Raw genomic sequence first — 18,288 nt, 5'->3', positions numbered from 1 at the left:
CGACCTGGGGTCTTAACTACATAGTTCACATCACTGATCTTGCTTTCAATTTCATAAGGGCCATAAAATCTGGCCTGTAAAGGATGACTAGGAATAGGTAAAAATACAAGAACCTTATCACCTGGCTTAAACACCCTATTTCTGGCATCTTTGTCATACCACATTTTCATTTTCATCTGAGAACTCTTCAAATTTTCTTGTGCTAATTTACAAGCATTGTAAAGTTTTTCTTTGAAATCAGACACATAATCTAAAAGATTAAGATCACTAGTCTCAGTCAGCCACTTTTCCTTCAACAATTTCAAAGGACCTCTAACTGTATGACCGAACACCAATTCAAAAGGACTGAACCCAAGAGACTCCTGGACTGCTTCTCGTGCAGCAAATAGTACAAGATGAACCCCTTCATCCCAGTCTTTCTCATACTGGTAACAATAGGTCTTCAGCATTGTTTTTAAGGTCTGGTGAAAACGTTCTAGCGCCCCCTGGGACTCAGGATGATAAGCAGTTGATCTATATTGCCTTATACCCAACTCATGCATGACTTGCTGGAACAACCCCGACATAAAATTTGAGCCTTGATCCGACTGAATTGCCTTTGGTGCTCCTACAAAACTGAAGAACTTGGTTAGGGCCTTAACTATGCTCTTTGCCTTTATATTCCTAAGAGGTATGGCTTCAGGGAATCGAGTGGATGTACACATAATGGTAAGTAAATACTGGTTTCCTGACTTAGTCCTAGGCAAAGGTCCTACACAATCCACCAACACTCGACTAAACGGTTCTTCAAAAGCTGGAATGGGTTGGAGAGGAGCAGATGGTATCTTCTGATTTGGTTTACCTACCATCTGACAGACATGGCATGACTTGCAAAACTTCGAAACATCCTTTCTTAGCTTAGGCCAATAAAAATGACTCAAAATCCTATTATAAGTCTTATTGACACCTAAATGACCTGCCATAGGTGTATCGTGAGCTAAACTCATGACATCTCGACGATAAGCAGCTGGGACCACTATCTGGTGAACAACACGCCACACTTCATCTGGGGAAGCGTCAGGTGATCGCCATTTTCGCATAAGGATGCCATCTTTCATATAGAAGCGTTCTCCAACTTTAGTAGCCTCTTCTGGTGGAAGTGCCCTCTTACTAAGTTGAATGATATCTGGGTCTTTATGTTGTTCATAGAGTAAATGTTCTCGGCTGAGAATGTCCTTGCCTTGGTTAACTAGTGGATGCAACTCATCATCCTCACCACCAAATTTTGGTAAAAGTTCTTTCTTCTCTTGCTTCTTGATATTGTGTGGTTCCATGCTTGTTTGAGTGCCATCAAGGTCAGATAAGAAAGTGTCGTTCAAATCAATATCAACAGAGGAATCTGTCTCGTCAAAGGCTTGAGTATGGTCTGCCTCCATTTCTCGTCTTCTGGCCATCGCTCTAGTAACAGCACAGGCTGGATAAATGTCATCATCTTCATCATCGTACATAACATCTGGAGTGATTTTCTCACAAACTATAGGATCTGGTACAACTTTTCCACCAGCTAAATCGTTGCCAAGCAACAAAGAAATGCCTGGAACGGGAAGAGTAGGTCGAACACCTACGATAACAGGTCCAGTAACTAAATCTGACTTCAAACTAATTCTATGCAGGGGAACATCAATGACGCCTAGCTCCACACCCTGTAATAAAACTGACCCACCAGTAGAAGTCTGCTCAGACAAAGGAAGCACGCCCTCTAACAATAACGTCTGTGCAGCACCAGTATCTCTCAAAATCTGGACGGGTTTTATTTCGCTAGAGTCACCGAGTGAAACAAATCCCTGAGACATAAAGGGCTTATAATCCTCCATAGAATCAATAGAACTGGACTGTGAACCCTGGACATCAGGAGTGTCAGAACAAATCGAAACTAAGGCTTCTCTATCACCTCTAACTGCCGCACAAGCGTGTGGTTGAGTTTTATCAAAATCATTTTTTCTCTTAAGTTTAAAGCATTCGCTGATCAGATGACCTTTTTTCTTACAATAACTACAAGTAGGAAGCGACCCTATTCCAGAAGATCCTTCAAAACGTCCTGGACCGGACTTAGAATCACCTTGGGATGGAGACTGGGAACTTGTGAAAGACTGAGACCCTGAACCACTCTTTTATATGTGTCTGAATTTGTACAATTACTGCTAGTCTGAGATCTTGATACAAAATTCTTTTTATGAGACAGAGCATAAGTATCAGAAATGACTGCTGCCTCTTCAAGAGTTTTCACATTCTTATCTTCTAAATGTGTTTTCAAATCTTGAGGAACACATTCCTTAAACTCTTCTACCAGGATGACTTGGCGCAAATTATCAAAAGTTTTATCAAGTTTCTTAGATCTAAACCAATGATCGAATAAATCTTCTTTCTCTCGTGAAAATTCAACAAATGTTTGATTATCAAACTTTCTATACTTTCTGAACTTTTGTCTATACGCTTCAGGTACTAATTCATAGGCTTTTAATATTGCTGCTTTGACCTTCTCATAGTCTGAACTTTCAGCTACCCCTAGTGCAGAGTATACCTCTGCTGCTTTGCCAACCAGTACACTTTGTAACATTGTTGACCAAACATTTCGTGGCCATTTAAGATTCTCTGCGACTTTTTCGAATTGGGGAAAATATTTGTCTACAGATTTTTCTTGAAATTTTGGAACTAATCTGATATTTTATGCTGTGTCAAATTCAGTTTTGATAACTGACGGTTCTGGTTGGTTTTGTAATTTTAATTTCTCTAATTCAAAGTTCATTTCACGCTCTCTCTCTCGCTCTTGTCTTTCTCTTTCTCGCTCTTCTCTTTCTCTTTCTAATTTGTCTAATTCAAATTTCCGTTCACGCTCTCGTTCTTCTCTTTCTCTATCTCTTTCTCGCTCTTCTCTTTCAAATTTTTCTCTTTCAAATCGCATTTTCTCTAACTCTAATTGAAACTGATAGTCTGCCATTTTGTAAGAGCCTAACTCTGATTTAACTGTATATTCTGGAAGATCGCATTTTTCAAAGATGTTTTCTTCTACTAGTTTGTTTGCAACCTTAATTCTAATGTCTTGCTTTCTCTGAGAGGATTTAACATCTAACCCAAAATGCAAACCTAATGCAATCAAGTCATCCTTTTTTAACGTATCAAAAACCTGAACACTTGGTGAACTAAGAAAGTCTGTGACCGAAAACACCATGTTGATTTCTGCTGGCTTATAATCAAATGTAACGGTTCAATTAACAAAATTTTGACAATACACTGCAAAAGTGCAAGAAATTCTTTATCCCGGACGAGCCCCCAATTCTGTTATGGGTCAGAATAACCCTAAATGCCAGCAAAGATCAATCACACAGTTTAAACTTAACAATAATTTATTTACAGTAATATACAAATCATTAAGTACAAACTTAGCAAAAATCTAAAAATACATACATCAGAGTGTCCGTTGCTGCACACAATGTCCCAGTGAAATTATATCCCAGTAATACCTCAGTGATGCTTGTACGACAATTGTCTATGCATCGAATTGACAGGATATTTATACAGTATCATAAATCTAGAATATTCTAGAAATTGTTAAAACATGATATTACTGGAACAATCTGGACATACACAAAATTTAAGAATGTTCTAGATCAAATGACCGAACAGGTTGACCACTCTGGAATGTTCAAGAAACTAAATGTTACTAATAATATACAAGATGAAACAATACAAATACAACACATCTCACAACATACTAAAAATAGAATTTAAAAAAAAAAACATTCAAAATGCTACTCCTCCTACAGTTTTTGTCTGAATTTAATTTAACTTGGCCGATAAGTAGACTGCACTAAGATACATAATTCTGTGTATCAGTTTTTGATTTCGATGAATGGTGTTGCCGTTGGTACTAAAAATAGAAATTTCTGTAAAAATCATTCAAAATGGTACTTCTCCTACAGTTTTGGTCTGATTTCAATATAACTTGGCACACAAGTAGACTCACTAAGACACATAATTCTCTTTATCGGTTTTTGATTTCGATGAACGGTGTTGCCGTGGTTACTAAAATAGATTTTTTTGAAATGCATTCAAAATGCTACTCCTCCTACAGTTTTGATCTGAATTCAGTATAACTTGGCAAACAAGTAGACTACAATAAGATACATACTTCTATATATCTGTTTTTGATTTCAATGAACGGTGTTGCCGTTGTTACTAAGAATAGAAATTTCTGTGAAAATCTTTTAAAATGCTACTCCTCCTACAGTTTTGGTCTGATTTAAATATAACTTGGCAAACAAGTAGACTGCACTAAGATACATAATTCTATATATCGGTTTTTGATTTTGGTTAATGATGTTGCCTTGGTTACTAAAAATAGAAATATCTGTGAAAATCTTTCAAAATGCTACTCCAAATACAGTTTGAGTCTGATTATAATATAATTTGCCATGCAAGCAGACTACACTGAGATACATGATTAACAGTTTTGTGTTTATGATTTTGATGATTTATGTTTCCATAATAATTTAAATTGAAAATTCAGTAAAATTTTATTAAAGGCTACTCCTACAGCAGTAGTCTTATTGCAATCTTGCCTCAAAAAGAGACTTAATCAAGGATCATTATTCTGTTTATTGCTTTTGTAAAGTTTTAAGTCCCATCTGCTACTTTTCTTTTCTTTATTATACCGGTAAGTACAAACCAGTAGAGCTACAGTCTCGACAGAGACTTCTGGTTTATATTTATAAAGAGTTTTGCCTTTTTAGCAAAATTTTATAGAAAACTTTCATATGTTCCTGTTTGCATATCAAGATAGTAGGGAAAGTAAATTGTTGCATGTTTTCTGAAACACCCTGTACTTATCGAATTCGATATGAAAAAAAATCTTGAGTTTCTGATCGAGAATATCTATGTATTTTTTTTTTTAAATACAGTCCTCCGACAGTCCATCAGAATTCTCATGGGTACAAAATGCGGCCCTTTAGCAGCACTGGCGGATTTAGAGGGGGACCAGGGGCCCGTTCTCCCCTTTTGAGTCCAAAAAATACACACTATTTGATAAATCTACATGTATGTTTTTTGGTGTGACCGTGGGTCCCTTCCCTGACCTCAAACTGGTCGCCCCCCCCTCCTTTTCAAACTTTCTGGATCCACCAACGAGCAGGTCTACTCTTGTATCCATGGGGAAGGATTGAGATATAATTACTGTGAGTATTCAAAGGTCTGATCCCACCTCTGCTTTTTTGGTAGAAGTCCATGATAAATCTGCTCCCAGTTTAACTAGAAAAAAAAACGTACTACTTTTGTTGGTAATCAAACAACTGAATTTCAAGAAAAACATGATGAATTCAGATTTCCTATCGTTATAGCTTCCTCCCTTGTTCAGCAATTGATATTCCCTTATCACCTGTATATGGGGTTGATATCTACTATTCCCACAGGCATCTGACGTTACTTATTTCTTTTAATAAAAAAAAAAACATACCCATACCTTAGTCTAATAATATTATTAGGTAAGGGTACATATTTTTTTAATTAAAAGAAATAAGTAACGTCAGATGCCTGTGACTATAGCTGTATTTTAGGAAAAAAAAAATCTTGTTAAAAATATTGTTCAATAAATGGTATATAGGCTCAAACTGGTCAATACTATCGATATAATATTGGTTTTATTCGCATTTAAAAATGAGTAAGAGTACATTTGCTGCTATTTATACAATTATTGACAAATGTAGATTCCGTAAGTTGATATATGTATATTTTGAGAAATGTTTTTCACTTGTACTGTAAAATCTCCAGGAGAAAATAGCAGGCAATAATATCTTGTTTCAAAACCTTAGGAAGGAGTCAATGAAATATTCATTAAAAAGCAGCTGGATATATAACTTTGATAAAAAAAAAACTCTGTATATTTAAATTAATTTTTCATGAGATTTCATTTAAATTTCTTTTTTTAAAGGTAATATTAAAAAAACAAAACGTGAATTGACCAATCCTGAGGAGAATGCTAACTTTAGAATAAACGACTTCCCATACACATGATATAGTTGACTGAGCGACCTTAATCGTGAATCTATTCTTAAAAAGTCATCCTTCAATATGATCGACGAATGCTGACCTTCAAGAAGAAATAAAAGATACATTTCTCTTCATTGCATAGAGTACAAACATTGTACAACTAAAACAGAACAATGGTCGCCTGTATAATGGAGACAGCGACCTAAGGAAATTCACGCTTCATTGCTCAGCCTTAGCCATTCACACTTGATTGCCCTTCTTTTGTGTTTTACACTTAATTGTCCCGCTTTTGTGTTTCACGGTCTATTCTTGTCATCTGTCATCTATTCATCACTACCTCAAATCAATCACATGACTGTCATGTGACTCCATATTCGTCTTAATTTCATTTTCCTTCTTTTTCACGGGATTTTTAACACGACTATTCCAGAGGTAGGATTTATATAAGTATTGTCAGATTATTTACTTTTGTTGGTTATCGTTCGACTAAGAATAAAATTAAATTGTGAAATTTCTTATTTTAATTAGTATGATAAATAAAATACAAGTTTTTTTTTATATTCCAATGACACGACTCAAAAGATTTTGATATGTAATGGTCTATATTAGGTACTTGATACTTAGTAGACAAAATTGAAAATTTTAAGTTTCTTTTTCTTTTATTTATAATTTTTAAACAATCCTCTGATGTTTGAGTTATATTTCGAAAAATGCCTTATATAAATCACAACTCACCGGAATCGGTTTTAAAGAAAATTTTGTATTTTCCTCATAAAGTAAATATTTTCAATGACAAAAGCAAATTTTCACCACCGAGGGGTAAATAAGCATTAGCTAGGAAATACGAAATATGCCCCCCCCCCATCCTTTCATTACTAATCAAAATGTCGGAGTAATCAGTTACAAATAAATGTTATAACTTTACAAAGTAAAATAAGTGAATAATTTTATCAGTTACACAATATGATTATCGCCTGATTTCCTTCTGCATTAAATTAATACATAAAATTCCCTACGCCCTTTGTTAAACCTCATTAAATCAATAATATGCCGCATGAATAAGACATGAAACTGATACAAATGACATTTTGAACTTGATCATCATCTTTTGATATCAATAGACTATAGACAATAGTTTAGTCTCATTAATTATATAATAGTGTTGTGTTTTGCGTGCACTATGCCTAAATAGTAGTCAGGGTTTGACACATGGTGCACGAGCCGGAGGTGACTACTATTTAGGCATAGTGCACGCAAATCACAACACTATTGTTATTATTATGCTGACTGTTGTTACTGTATAAAAACGGCAATATTTTTTTCATTCCGAATGTTTCATTACCTGTAACATTCGTCTACTCTATTATGACGTCACCTTATGCAACATGTACGTCATAATCTTTTTCTTTAATTTTGAACGTTCCATGCTTTAGGTATAATCTACAGATAGTTTTAGAGAATATTATTTGAGTGAAGGAAGGGATTTGCAAGAAACTATTTTAGAAGAATTATTTTGTTTATTTTTAATTTTAATTATAAAATATTTGAAACTAAGTTTATATATATTATAGTACAATAATTCAGATAACGGCGTCGGTGGCGTAATCGGTAGCGCGTCGGACTGACAATCTCGGGGTCGTGAGTTCGCTCCCCGGTATGGGCGTTGTCGGATTTTCCTCAAAAATGGAAGCCGTGCACTATTTCGGCATAGTATGCTTACGCTATATAAATCCTTAGAACACTATGCGAGAATAGTAGGGTATGGGTTATATAGAGACAATCTGACAGGAAGCATAATAATTGTACACACAGTGAAGAGAGAATATTACATAAAATATTTACAATTTACGAAACCATCCATCAAACCCCAGGGCTGGATAAGAGATGTAATATCAACACAGTTTTGTATTAAAAAAATATCTTGAAATTAAAAAAAAAGGAAAGGTAATTATTTTTTTTTAAACTGAACAAGCAGTGTAGTTGCTATAAAAATTTAAGTCAGTTTAGCTCTTAACATGTAAAGTACGGTATGTACGAGTGTTATTTCAAAAGGTAACATTTGGTTTTATTTAGAAGGGAAATAAATAGCATGCTTTATTATTTTTTTTATCAATTAGCTGCATGTATAAAATTTTCACGCGGGGATCTGAACTCAGGAACAAAGGAGTAAGTGTATCTATCTTCCTACGACTCTTAATACATGTATATCTCCCACGTTATGCCAAAAAATGTCTATCCTTTCTGCACAAAGATTTCCGTATTACTTCGTTATACACTATCTGTCATGATAACACCGATCTCTCTCTCTTTTTTCTCTCTCTCTCTCCCCCTTTCTCTTTATCCCCCCTCTATCTATCCCCTTCTCTCTCTCGCATGAAAAAACAGCTTTACAAAATAAGTAAAGGTTTTGTAAATTTAATATTTACAATGCCTTTATACTCCTTTACTGAAAAAAGGCAAAGTTCTTAAAGGTGACCTTTACATCAACTTTACAGGTCCTTAAAGGTAATGTAATGTCCCACTTTTTCTTGACTTTACAAAAAAGTAAACTTTACATTTAATTACATTAAATGTATAATTTAATTACATTAAATGTATGATTTAATACAGATTAAATTAAAAAATTACATAATGTAAATATATTAAAACAACACCTTTAATGAATTGTAAAGTTGAAATTTTGTTTTGTAAAAGGTCATATTTTTACTATGAAATATATTCATTAATTCCATGTGATACATGGTTTAATTCCATTTCAGAGCCCACATCCTATACATTGTAATCCCCATACAGCTGTAAAATATGCAAAAACCACAAAAATTCAAGATCCATTTATCATTTTAATGCAAAACATATATAAATCAGCACAAAATTCATTAACTATTTAATCAAAAATCCAATTGAATTCCTCATCAACATCAGGTTTGTCTTGTTCCTTAATGGAACCCTTTGTCCTTTTTTGAAGCAGTCTGGCACTTCGCGGGGGGCAATTTTTCAAATATGTCTTGTCCAGACTACTTTTAATGTTTCTCCAAGTTTCACTCTCCCAGGAGTATGGATGGGTGATGAAACCGTCATCCCCTTCTTCATCACTGGACATCAATTTATGGCTCATTTTGCTTTTTAGCAATTTGGAAACTGCTTCTCTTTTTTCTTGAGGCCAATTTGTTTTCTTTTCTGTAGAAAGCAGTCTTCTTCTGACCTTCTGAATTAGGGACAAAAAAAAAACAATATGGTCAGTGCAATCAAAACAACTTTCTGAGATGATTTTGATGTATTCTTTGATTTACCCTGAATGTTATATTTGCTTTTTTTACAGCCTGTTATGCATCATTTATTAGGTGTGTCTATCCATGCATCTAATTCATAATGTACTGTTGTAACACTGACAAATCATCACTGAGGTCAGCATGTTGGAGACAATAAATTGAAAATTCAGAATCCAAAGTAGCTAAATTCTTGAGGACTTTTTTTCTTGAATGAATTTATTTTCATTAAAATTATTTAGGACATTCCTTTATAAATGTAGATCTTTCCTTCAAATGGCAGACCAGCATTCCAATGAAGCAATAATTCAAGTTCTGATGAAAATTTGTATTGAAACAGTTTTCATTTATGGGGATATCTAAATATTTCATGGCTGACTTAACTAATTTGACTTTTAAATATTTAAGTTTTAAAAATGATCATATAATTAATTAAATGCCTTAACAACATCAAGTGTTGAGATTTAGGATGAGTCTTTTGATCATGATCAGTCACTTTTCAAAAATACTCTGAAAGAGGATGCAACAGGTACTTTTCATTATTGCTAATTTAGATATATAAAACTGACTATAAAATCAGAATAAAATTGCAGAAATATATGAATTACTTACAGTTCTACGAAACAAATTAACTCATTTTGTCAGTTCTCAATTATCCATTAAAAATTATGCAAATTGTATTCCTTATAAACAGACAGTATCATTGAAATTACAAAATTTTGTCCTATGAAAATATTAAGGTTTACAGAATAAATAAATTAAAACTGATGTACCTCCTTTTTCCTTTCATATGTAGCCTGCCGTTGCTTATGAAGAGTGTCCTTGTTCTTGGATTTTCTGTTTGCTCCCTCTTTCTTTGAAGTGAAATATCTCTTAACAGCAGCTAAATGTGAAATAAAGTCAATGATTATATATGTACCTTAAATTTTATTATTACTCTATGTAAAATGAAGGGGGATGAGGGTATGGTCATGATTAGGACACAATTTAGAATCTACCCCACCCAAGGATGCTTCCACATAATCAGTCTCTCTTGCCCAGTGTTTCTTGAGATGAAGATTTAAAAAAATGTTTCTACCTACTTAAATGTAAAACTTGGATTTTCTATATGTGCCCAATTTTACCCCTGGGGATCATGACTTGAATATTATAGAATTCACACAACCATAGAGTGCTTCCACATAAGTTTAAATTTCAGCTTTTCTGGCCCAGTGGTTTTTGAGAAGAAGATGTTTTAAAGATGCCACCCTATATTGTCTTTTTCTTGATTATCTGCCCTTGGAAGGGGGCTTGTCCTATTTTCTTAATATAAACTCTCCTTTACCCAAGCATGCTTTTTTCCATTTTTTGGTAAAAATTATAGCCAATTCATTCTTGTGAAGAAGTTAATTAAGCAGATATTGAGATCAGTAAACCTTAAGCTATCGGATCAGGTGAGCTAAAAAGGGACCAAAGGAGCTAAAAAAAACTCATTCAGCCCCTTTTCTAAGTTATGCTTTTCAATCAAATTTGAGTAAAAAACCATAGATGTATTAACAATACTTGCCATCCAGAACCTCATTGGAAACGTCCGGAGCAACACCTTTGACTTTTCTTTTGATGAATTCTGTCATCTCTGCATTCACTTCATCATAGTACCTGTATATTTAAATAAAGAATATTTTCAGACCAAATATCATTTCTTCTTCATATCATGTAAGAAACATCTTTGCTTTTTGGATTATTTTCTCAATAGATCAAATTATTTGAAATACTTATAAAACAATATGACTATAATATCAGTTAAATCTATATTTATATGCACTGAATATTTTTTTCTTTATTTCTTATGAAGACCATTGCCATTTATCAGTGCATAAATGACAACTAAACAGGATTTTTAAAAGTTGCTATTAATTTTTCATTAATTCATAATTATCTCCCTTTGGAAGAGGGCATGGCCCTTCATTTGAACAAACTTGAATGCCCTTCACCTAAGGATAGTTTGTGGCATGTTTGGTTGAAATTGGCCCAGTAGTGGTTCTTGAGGAGGAGATGAAAATGTGAAAAGTTTACGACACCGCCGACAACAACAAAAGACAATGGACAAATTTTGATCAGAAAAGCTCACTTGAGCCTTGGCTAACAAGGCTCAGGTGAGCTAAAAATGTCTTTGTTAATACAGGTAATTAATGTCACAGCTATTGCAGAAAAAACACATAAGCCGCTTATGCAGGTTATGTATTTTTTTTTTTTTTTGCACTGGCTGCAACATTAATTCCTGTACTTATAATGAAAGAAAGTATTTTATTATTTTAGTTTTTGCGTGCAATTTTTACCTTTTCTGGTAATCCCACTTTAGCTCTATATCTTCTCCACTAGCAAAATATTCCTTCACTGCAGTCTGTGAATAAATTGTCTGTATAAATGTCTTTTTAATGTTCTACTATATAGATACACATATATTGATACTTATATCCATGAAATTTAAACTTTGATAATTTTCATTCAAGCAAAAAAAAAACAATTCTTGATGCATGTAATTATATTACTCTACTTTTACCTGTTAGTTGGCTTACATGTTACACATGTTTCAAAATTTATGTTTGTAAGGAATTGTTTGCATATGCTAAAAAATATAATCTTTCTTCTTTATAACACAAGATATTAAATAAAACCTTACCCTGATTCTGTTAGGAACACTGATGGGTTCATGAGATTCTTCTTTTCTCTTGTCAAACTCTTTCTGCAGATCATTTACTTCTTTTCTCACCAACTTGACAGTTGAAAGGATTTCCCTCTGATTGTTCAGAATATTTGTCAGTTGTCCTTGAATACTCTTGCCTTATTCAAAATTGTTTTATGTGTAAGTTTAAGCACTTCAAATATTATCAAGCAGTGTAAGAATAAAAGAAAAAAGCATTTGATTTGGGTTTTTTTTATATAATGTATTCAAAATCCTCAAATATGTTAAAATTTTAGTACTTATATAATCATAGATCTTTTTTTGAAAGGTTAAGTCTTACAGCATGATTTTCTTTTTACTTGTGAATGTACTTCACCTGTACAGGTTTTAAATATATAATTTAAATGCTTTACCACTGCTTTTCATAACATCTGGTGACACAGCATTAGTTGAAACTTGTGAACTTCCAGATCTTCTAACTAGCTGTGTATTCTGCAAGATATTGGGAATAAATGATATTATTGTTTTACCATATGATTCAATGATTAAATGATACAGCTCATTTTTTGTTGGCATTTGATGAAGTTCTAACCGATTAGAAACAGAGAAGCAGAGTTACAATGTACATGTAAATAAACCTTATCTGCAGTTACAGTATCATTTTGAAATGTTTAAAATCTATTTTAGTTGCTATGAAAGAAAGAAAAAATAATAGCAGGCTTTTTTGTATGTTACATTTGAAAGGAAGTATGATTATCAGGGAGAGAAAAGACATCTTAAAAAAAGGAAGTTTGTTTTTTTTTTAGAAAAGGTAGGAGGGGGGGGGGCAATCACAGAATATGCTAATCAGCTGTGTATTCTGCATATTTTAAAGAAAAATAATGAGTATTAATTCATTTAAAATCATTGTAAAACTGACTGTATAAACATCATCTTATCCTGATATCTAAAAGAAAAAATAATCGGGATATTGATATATCGCAATACAATTTTTTTGGCGATATCACTCTCTAATACATAATATAGTGACTACCAATAAGTACCTCGCAGTTATCTAACTTACTACCGCTCTATTGCGGGGGAGTTGAAAAAGGTTCTGGGGCAAATGACTAATTTCTGGGGCAAATTTAATGCCAAAATCACAATGTTTTGCCAGATATTGAACCCTAAATAGTAGATTGTCAGATGAGGAAAGTTTAGAATATTTTATCTGCTATAACATGTGATGATTTTCAATGAAAATTAAACGAGGGGTCCGCTTCATTGAAAATATCGTTAAAAATGTAAAAATTTAGGATTGGCTCCTCTCAAAAAATTATCAGGCTGTTTCAGGGATTGTTTAGCAAGGTATTCCATCAGGTTTTTTTTTAACTTATCTGTCCTTATCAATGCTACAACGATCGATCTTGCATTGTGTTAAATAGCACATTTGCCCCCACCGAACAGATGTTTCCTACTTCCATCGCGAAAGAGTTCCGTTAAGTTAAGTAATAGCGATATCAAGTATTTACATGACAGGCAATGCAAAAACCTTATAATACATCCACCTCTTGAAATAAAAATTAACAGAACAATTTCCCTTCACCGTGCTTGACATTCTAGTTGGACACACTCATCCACATACCTGGTTCGCATTTCTTGCTGGTGTATGGATTTCTGTATCAGGGGCATCAATTTCTTGATCAGATCTATGAATCATTTGCTCTGTTCTGTTTGCTTTTTGTTGAGCCGTTTTCCTAGGTGATCTTCTCATGGGTCTAGCACCAGATTTCTAAATACATTTAGCAAATAATTTTAACTACCTGATATCAGTAAAACATTTGTAACATAGTAAGAAAAAAATGGCATTGTTCATACCTCTTTAAAACAGTAAACTTGGTGATAAATTTAGCGTAATAGTAATAAATATATTAATTAAAGATTAATTTCAGATGATATTATACCATTATGGACTCTTTTGGTGTTGAATATGGTTTGTTATTCACCAGGAAAATATTCATATTGACCGAGGCGAATATTCAATATTCATAATTGTAAGCCTGTATAGCAGCCCATTGGCATACTAATATAATAATTGATATTCCTTACAATGACAATGAATCATTCTGATTCCTAAAAGAATATCCCTACTGGGCTAGGTAATCTCAGTAAAATTATTGATAAATCAGGGAAATACAAAAAAAAAGCAATTGAATGAGATTGACATGTTGTGATAAGAATTTAAAATAACCATCCAGAAAAAAATATTTTAAGGTCAGATGAGACGTTCCTCAATATCTGTTTTGTATATCTTCTTAATATATGAAAAATATTTAAAATTTACAGAACATTCTGATTTTTAAAACAGTTTTTAAATGATTTTTAACTTTTTAAAAAATCCAAACTCTTCAACATTTGAAACCGGAAATAATTCTTTTTCTCCAAAAAGGACTATATAAGAAAAACTACACCTGGTATCTTGCAGAAATTCCTGGTAAGGTACCTAAATTTTTTTGTGAGTAGACACGTAGCAATACTTCAATTACAAACTCTTGGAAAACATTAAGGAACGTTTCGTCTGTCCTTAAATGTTTTTATATATACATGTACATGTAATTTATAGATTGATAGTATGCACATACTGGTAGACTTTTATTAGTATTGGTCAATACCAAGGGTTCATCATCAGATTCTTCATCAGATTCTTGCAAAACCTGCAACATGTGGCTTAATGGAATTCTTGTCCTTTTTCTTGGTGATCGTCGAGGTGTTGTAATCATCTGTAAACAAAACAGAACCAAATTAACTTTAAGGATTGTTGCTCAAGACAAAATGGTACAAGATCATAGCTAATAAATAGTCTCTAATAAAATACTACCAAAATCTAGAGAATTTTAATGTTCAATATCTTGTCGTTTTATTGAACGCTAACTTTGTATTATGAATATGATTATGCCCAAAACATTCCAAAGACAAGCGTTCAATATCCAACGGTAAACAAAAAGTTGGTCAAATTCGGTCCGCTTGCATACTTGCTACACTAACATCTAACAACATCCCTTAGAGGGTCACGTCAAAGGTCAAATTCGAAACACCTCAAGACTTATTAGATTCGATTACGTCAACAAATATGCGATGATTTCGCAGCGACAATTTGATTGGTTGATAGATTTTGAACTCTGACGTGACCCTTGATCTATGTGAGCGTAAGATGTGTAAATTAAAGAAAGGGAGTTTTTTTGTTTATTTTTCACACAAATATGAAATTATTTATTAAAATATAGTATGTATTAGACCCATTAAAACCTAAATAAGCAAATCATATCGCACGGTAGGGTCATCAGAATGATGCGATATTGAACGCTAACAGGACAGAGTCAGACATCAATTTGAATACCGTTACTGAAAAATCATTAATCTGAGGGTTTTTTTGTTGGAATAATTATTATAATTTACGTGGAAATGTTTTAGCTATATACATGTAATAAAGGAGTTATTGAACTTATATTGAACTTATATACTCGTTGGCTGTTCAAATGCACTCGCAATTAAAAAAAAATAAATTTCCCTCACTACTTTGTCTTCAGGTGGCAATTCCAAACAAACATTATTTTTTAAGGATGGCATTATTTGACAGAAAAATAATTCAATAAAACAATTATATTGCTGACATTTTATATAAAGATGGCATGACATACACATCTTAAAAGCACTTTGTGTAATTATATTATTAGTAATTACATTTAATATTATATAGTCTATTTATAGTCCCTTATATAATCTATACAAACGCAAACAGTTCATATCACTACTTATTCACCAGATTTTAGGCCCTATTCAACGGAGGGTCAATGCGCGTGCAGCGACATTGTGACGTCACAATCAAAATTTCGATCAACATTGTAAACAATGGTTGCAACGGCCGCAGCCAGCTACGTATCTGAGCAGGAAACAATTATTCAAACCTATTTCAAGATTATTTTTTAACATCTGGACGTCTTACACATAGCGAAACTCGGAAAGGAAAACACAGAGGCTACAAACAGTAATCTGGAGATTTTTTTTAATTAACAACAATGGAAGATCGCAAATGAAAATGGTGTCGTCATACAGCCTTCAATGTTTAATGTATTCAAATCCCGACTATATAATAAAACAATAATGGACTCTTTTGGTGTTGAATATGGTTTGTTATTCACCAGAAAAATATCCATATTGACCTCGGCTTAGCCTCAGTCAATATGAATATTTTTCTGGTAAATAACAAACCATATTCAACACCAAGAGTCCATAATTGTATAGAATTTAAATTTAAATTAGGGATAAATAATTTCAAGTTTTTGAAGTTGAATAATATTTCATGATATATACAACTTTCATTTTTTGAGAAATATTTTAGGCCAAAATAAAATTATAGTTTGTTTGGAATTGCCTCCCGCCTCATTTAAATGCCTCCTGAAAAAAATTTATTGACCAAAAGTAGGAAGATTTTTTTTTATTTAATCAATTTTTTTGCCCATTACATGTATCCCAGGCATTTGCACCATACAAAAAACACTGAAATAGAGTATCAGATTTATGTAAAATTAGTTTTTTTGTTGATTGTAGGTACTTTTTTTGAAAGTCAGAAAATGTTTTTACTGTTTACTGAGATTTTTATCAAAAATTTATCTTCAATTAAAAAAAAATAATTTCCCTCCCTCCTGTGTCTGAAACCCTTCAGGTGGCAATTCCAAACAAACATTATTTTTTAAGGATGGCATTATTTGACAGAATAATAATTCAATAAAACAATTGAATAAACTTACTTTCCCAGAAGCTTGAACGGAGACCCCCTTATCTAAATTCACCCTTTCTTCTGACATTTCTTGGGAACTCTGTGCATGTTTGCGGGGTGATCGTCTGAGTGATACTTTCTTTGGTTTCTGAAAATTATTAAAAAATCAAACATTATTATTTATTAACCAGTAAACATGTGAAATTAAAGAACATCAATAACAATTAATATGCTTAAATTTGTTCAATTTACCTAAACTGAAAAGGAAAATAATTCTTTTCAAAAGTTTATTCTACTGTAATTTCAAGGAAACTCTTCTGCAATGGAGTCACAAAAAGTCATGCCAATTAGAAATATGGTAAGTGATGATGATGGAATACATGTACTTGATAAAAGTCAGGGCTTGTTAATATTTAAATCTGATTAAAAACAGATAAAATTACACAAAAGGGCCTTTTGTAAATATTTGTTAATCAGATTGGTAAATATTTGTTCGAGCTACTGAAATTAGAAGTTACAAGTGCCCAGAGGGCATGTGCTTAAAAAGAGATGTGACTAAGATTTGAAGACTGTTACTACCACCCCTTAGGTATCTTGACTCAGTCACCTGAATTATGGACCCCCCCCCCCAATAAGCAAACAGAGCATTCAAATTTTTAAAAATAAATTATATCTCCAAGTTACTGTCAATTGTTTCTATTTATCTTGCACAGAAGGACATAAGGATATGATTAATGGGGAAATTATATATTTTTGAATAAACATGTATTTTTTTTAATAAAGTATTTAAGTTTTTTATTTTTTTTGGGGGGGGGGATTTGCATTTTAGTCTTCAGACTCTGTCACCACAAGTTGAATCAGTCTGACAAAGACTACAAGTTGAATGTGTGTCACATCAAGTTAATGTTTTAGGTTGCTCATTAAATATGAAAAAAAAGGCCATACGGTAGCTAGGCTACAATGGCGTATCGTACTGTACCTTATCAAACGACAGTTCACTAACCCAAAATAAAATGTTCATGTTAAATTGTAATAAACCTAAATAGTATATTGCATATATAAATTTCAATTGTATATAAAAGTTATCCATACCAACACAGAGTCCGACTCCGATTCGCTGTCACTAACAGGAGGAAGAATGCGCCTCTTCCTTGGCGGGGCAGCAGGGACGGAACTGCCAAGATCACTCGCCTCTGGTTCCGTGCACGTGTCATCATAATGCAGGTGCAGACTCTCCTCTTGACTTTCATTTTGTTCATTTTCAGAATTGCTTAATAAGTAATCCGACATAACTATACAAGGTTAAGACATTTGGGTAAGATTTGAAATCCTCCATCGTTTATATCCGCGAGCGCCCTCTTCTGATTGGTTATCAGCATCTCTCCAAATTTGGCAGGACCACTCGAGCGTTCACCCATTGATTCGTGTTCAATAATTTTTTATTCCATAGTTTTACATATTATTTATTTGTATTTTGATATGTTGTTCAAATAGTTAAGCCTATGAAACAAAGATAACGGCTGTTATATAAAATTTAATCAATTTTTTTTTAATAAAAGAAACAAAACCAATGCTGTCCG

The 18,288-nt window shown here is 33.0% G+C and overlaps 2 protein-coding genes across 2 annotated transcripts; both read right to left on the bottom strand.

Moving 5' to 3' along the window:
* Positions 1–8,854: 8,854 nt before the first annotated feature.
* Positions 8,855–12,471, bottom strand: LOC134279779 (putative autophagy-related protein 11). The gene is made up of 6 exons (XM_062762176.1): positions 12,366–12,471; positions 11,950–12,110; positions 11,606–11,670; positions 10,834–10,925; positions 10,061–10,170; positions 8,855–9,226 (listed from the first exon to the last, which is right to left on the bottom strand). The coding sequence occupies exons 1-6, from the start codon at positions 12,376–12,378 to the stop codon at positions 8,906–8,908; spliced, it is 762 nt and encodes a 253-aa protein (XP_062618160.1). The 5' UTR covers positions 12,379–12,471; the 3' UTR covers positions 8,855–8,905.
* Positions 12,472–13,564: 1,093 nt separating this feature from the next.
* On the bottom strand, positions 13,565–16,857 carry LOC134279780 (uncharacterized). Its single transcript, XM_062762177.1, has 3 exons — positions 16,740–16,857; positions 14,574–14,711; positions 13,565–13,723 (listed from the first exon to the last, which is right to left on the bottom strand). The coding sequence occupies exons 1-3, from the start codon at positions 16,794–16,796 to the stop codon at positions 13,565–13,567; spliced, it is 354 nt and encodes a 117-aa protein (XP_062618161.1). The 5' UTR covers positions 16,797–16,857.
* Between the last annotated feature and the right edge of the window lie 1,431 nt (positions 16,858–18,288).

The sequence above is a fragment of the Saccostrea cucullata genome, unplaced genomic scaffold (assembly GCF_032062105.1).
Source record: "Saccostrea cucullata isolate Sc308-1 unplaced genomic scaffold, CSIRO_AGI_Scuc_v1 ctg5286, whole genome shotgun sequence".
In the NCBI taxonomy this organism is placed as follows: Eukaryota; Metazoa; Mollusca; class Bivalvia; order Ostreida; family Ostreidae; genus Saccostrea; species Saccostrea cuccullata.
Note: the sequence above shows the minus strand (reverse complement) of the source record. Positions and strands in the feature narration are given on the sequence as shown.

Excerpts from the sequence above, each read along its gene's own strand:
- LOC134279779 (XM_062762176.1), bottom strand. Across the intron at positions 10,171-10,833 it reads TTCCAATGAGGTTCTGGATG|CTGCTGTTAAGAGATATTTC; the intron begins GCAAGTATTGTT and ends TTTCACATTTAG. Across the intron at positions 9,227-10,060 it reads CATATGAAAGGAAAAAGGAG|AAGGTCAGAAGAAGACTGCT; the intron begins GTACATCAGTTT and ends TCCCTAATTCAG.
- LOC134279780 (XM_062762177.1), bottom strand. The coding sequence starts at position 16,796 with ATGTCAGAAGAAAGGGTGAATTTAGATAAGGGGGTCTCCGTTCAAGCT. Across the intron at positions 14,712-16,739 it reads CCGTTCAAGCTTCTGGGAAA|ATGATTACAACACCTCGACG; the intron begins GTAAGTTTATTC and ends TTTTGTTTACAG. Across the intron at positions 13,724-14,573 it reads ATACTAATAAAAGTCTACCA|AAATCTGGTGCTAGACCCAT; the intron begins GTATGTGCATAC and ends AAATGTATTTAG.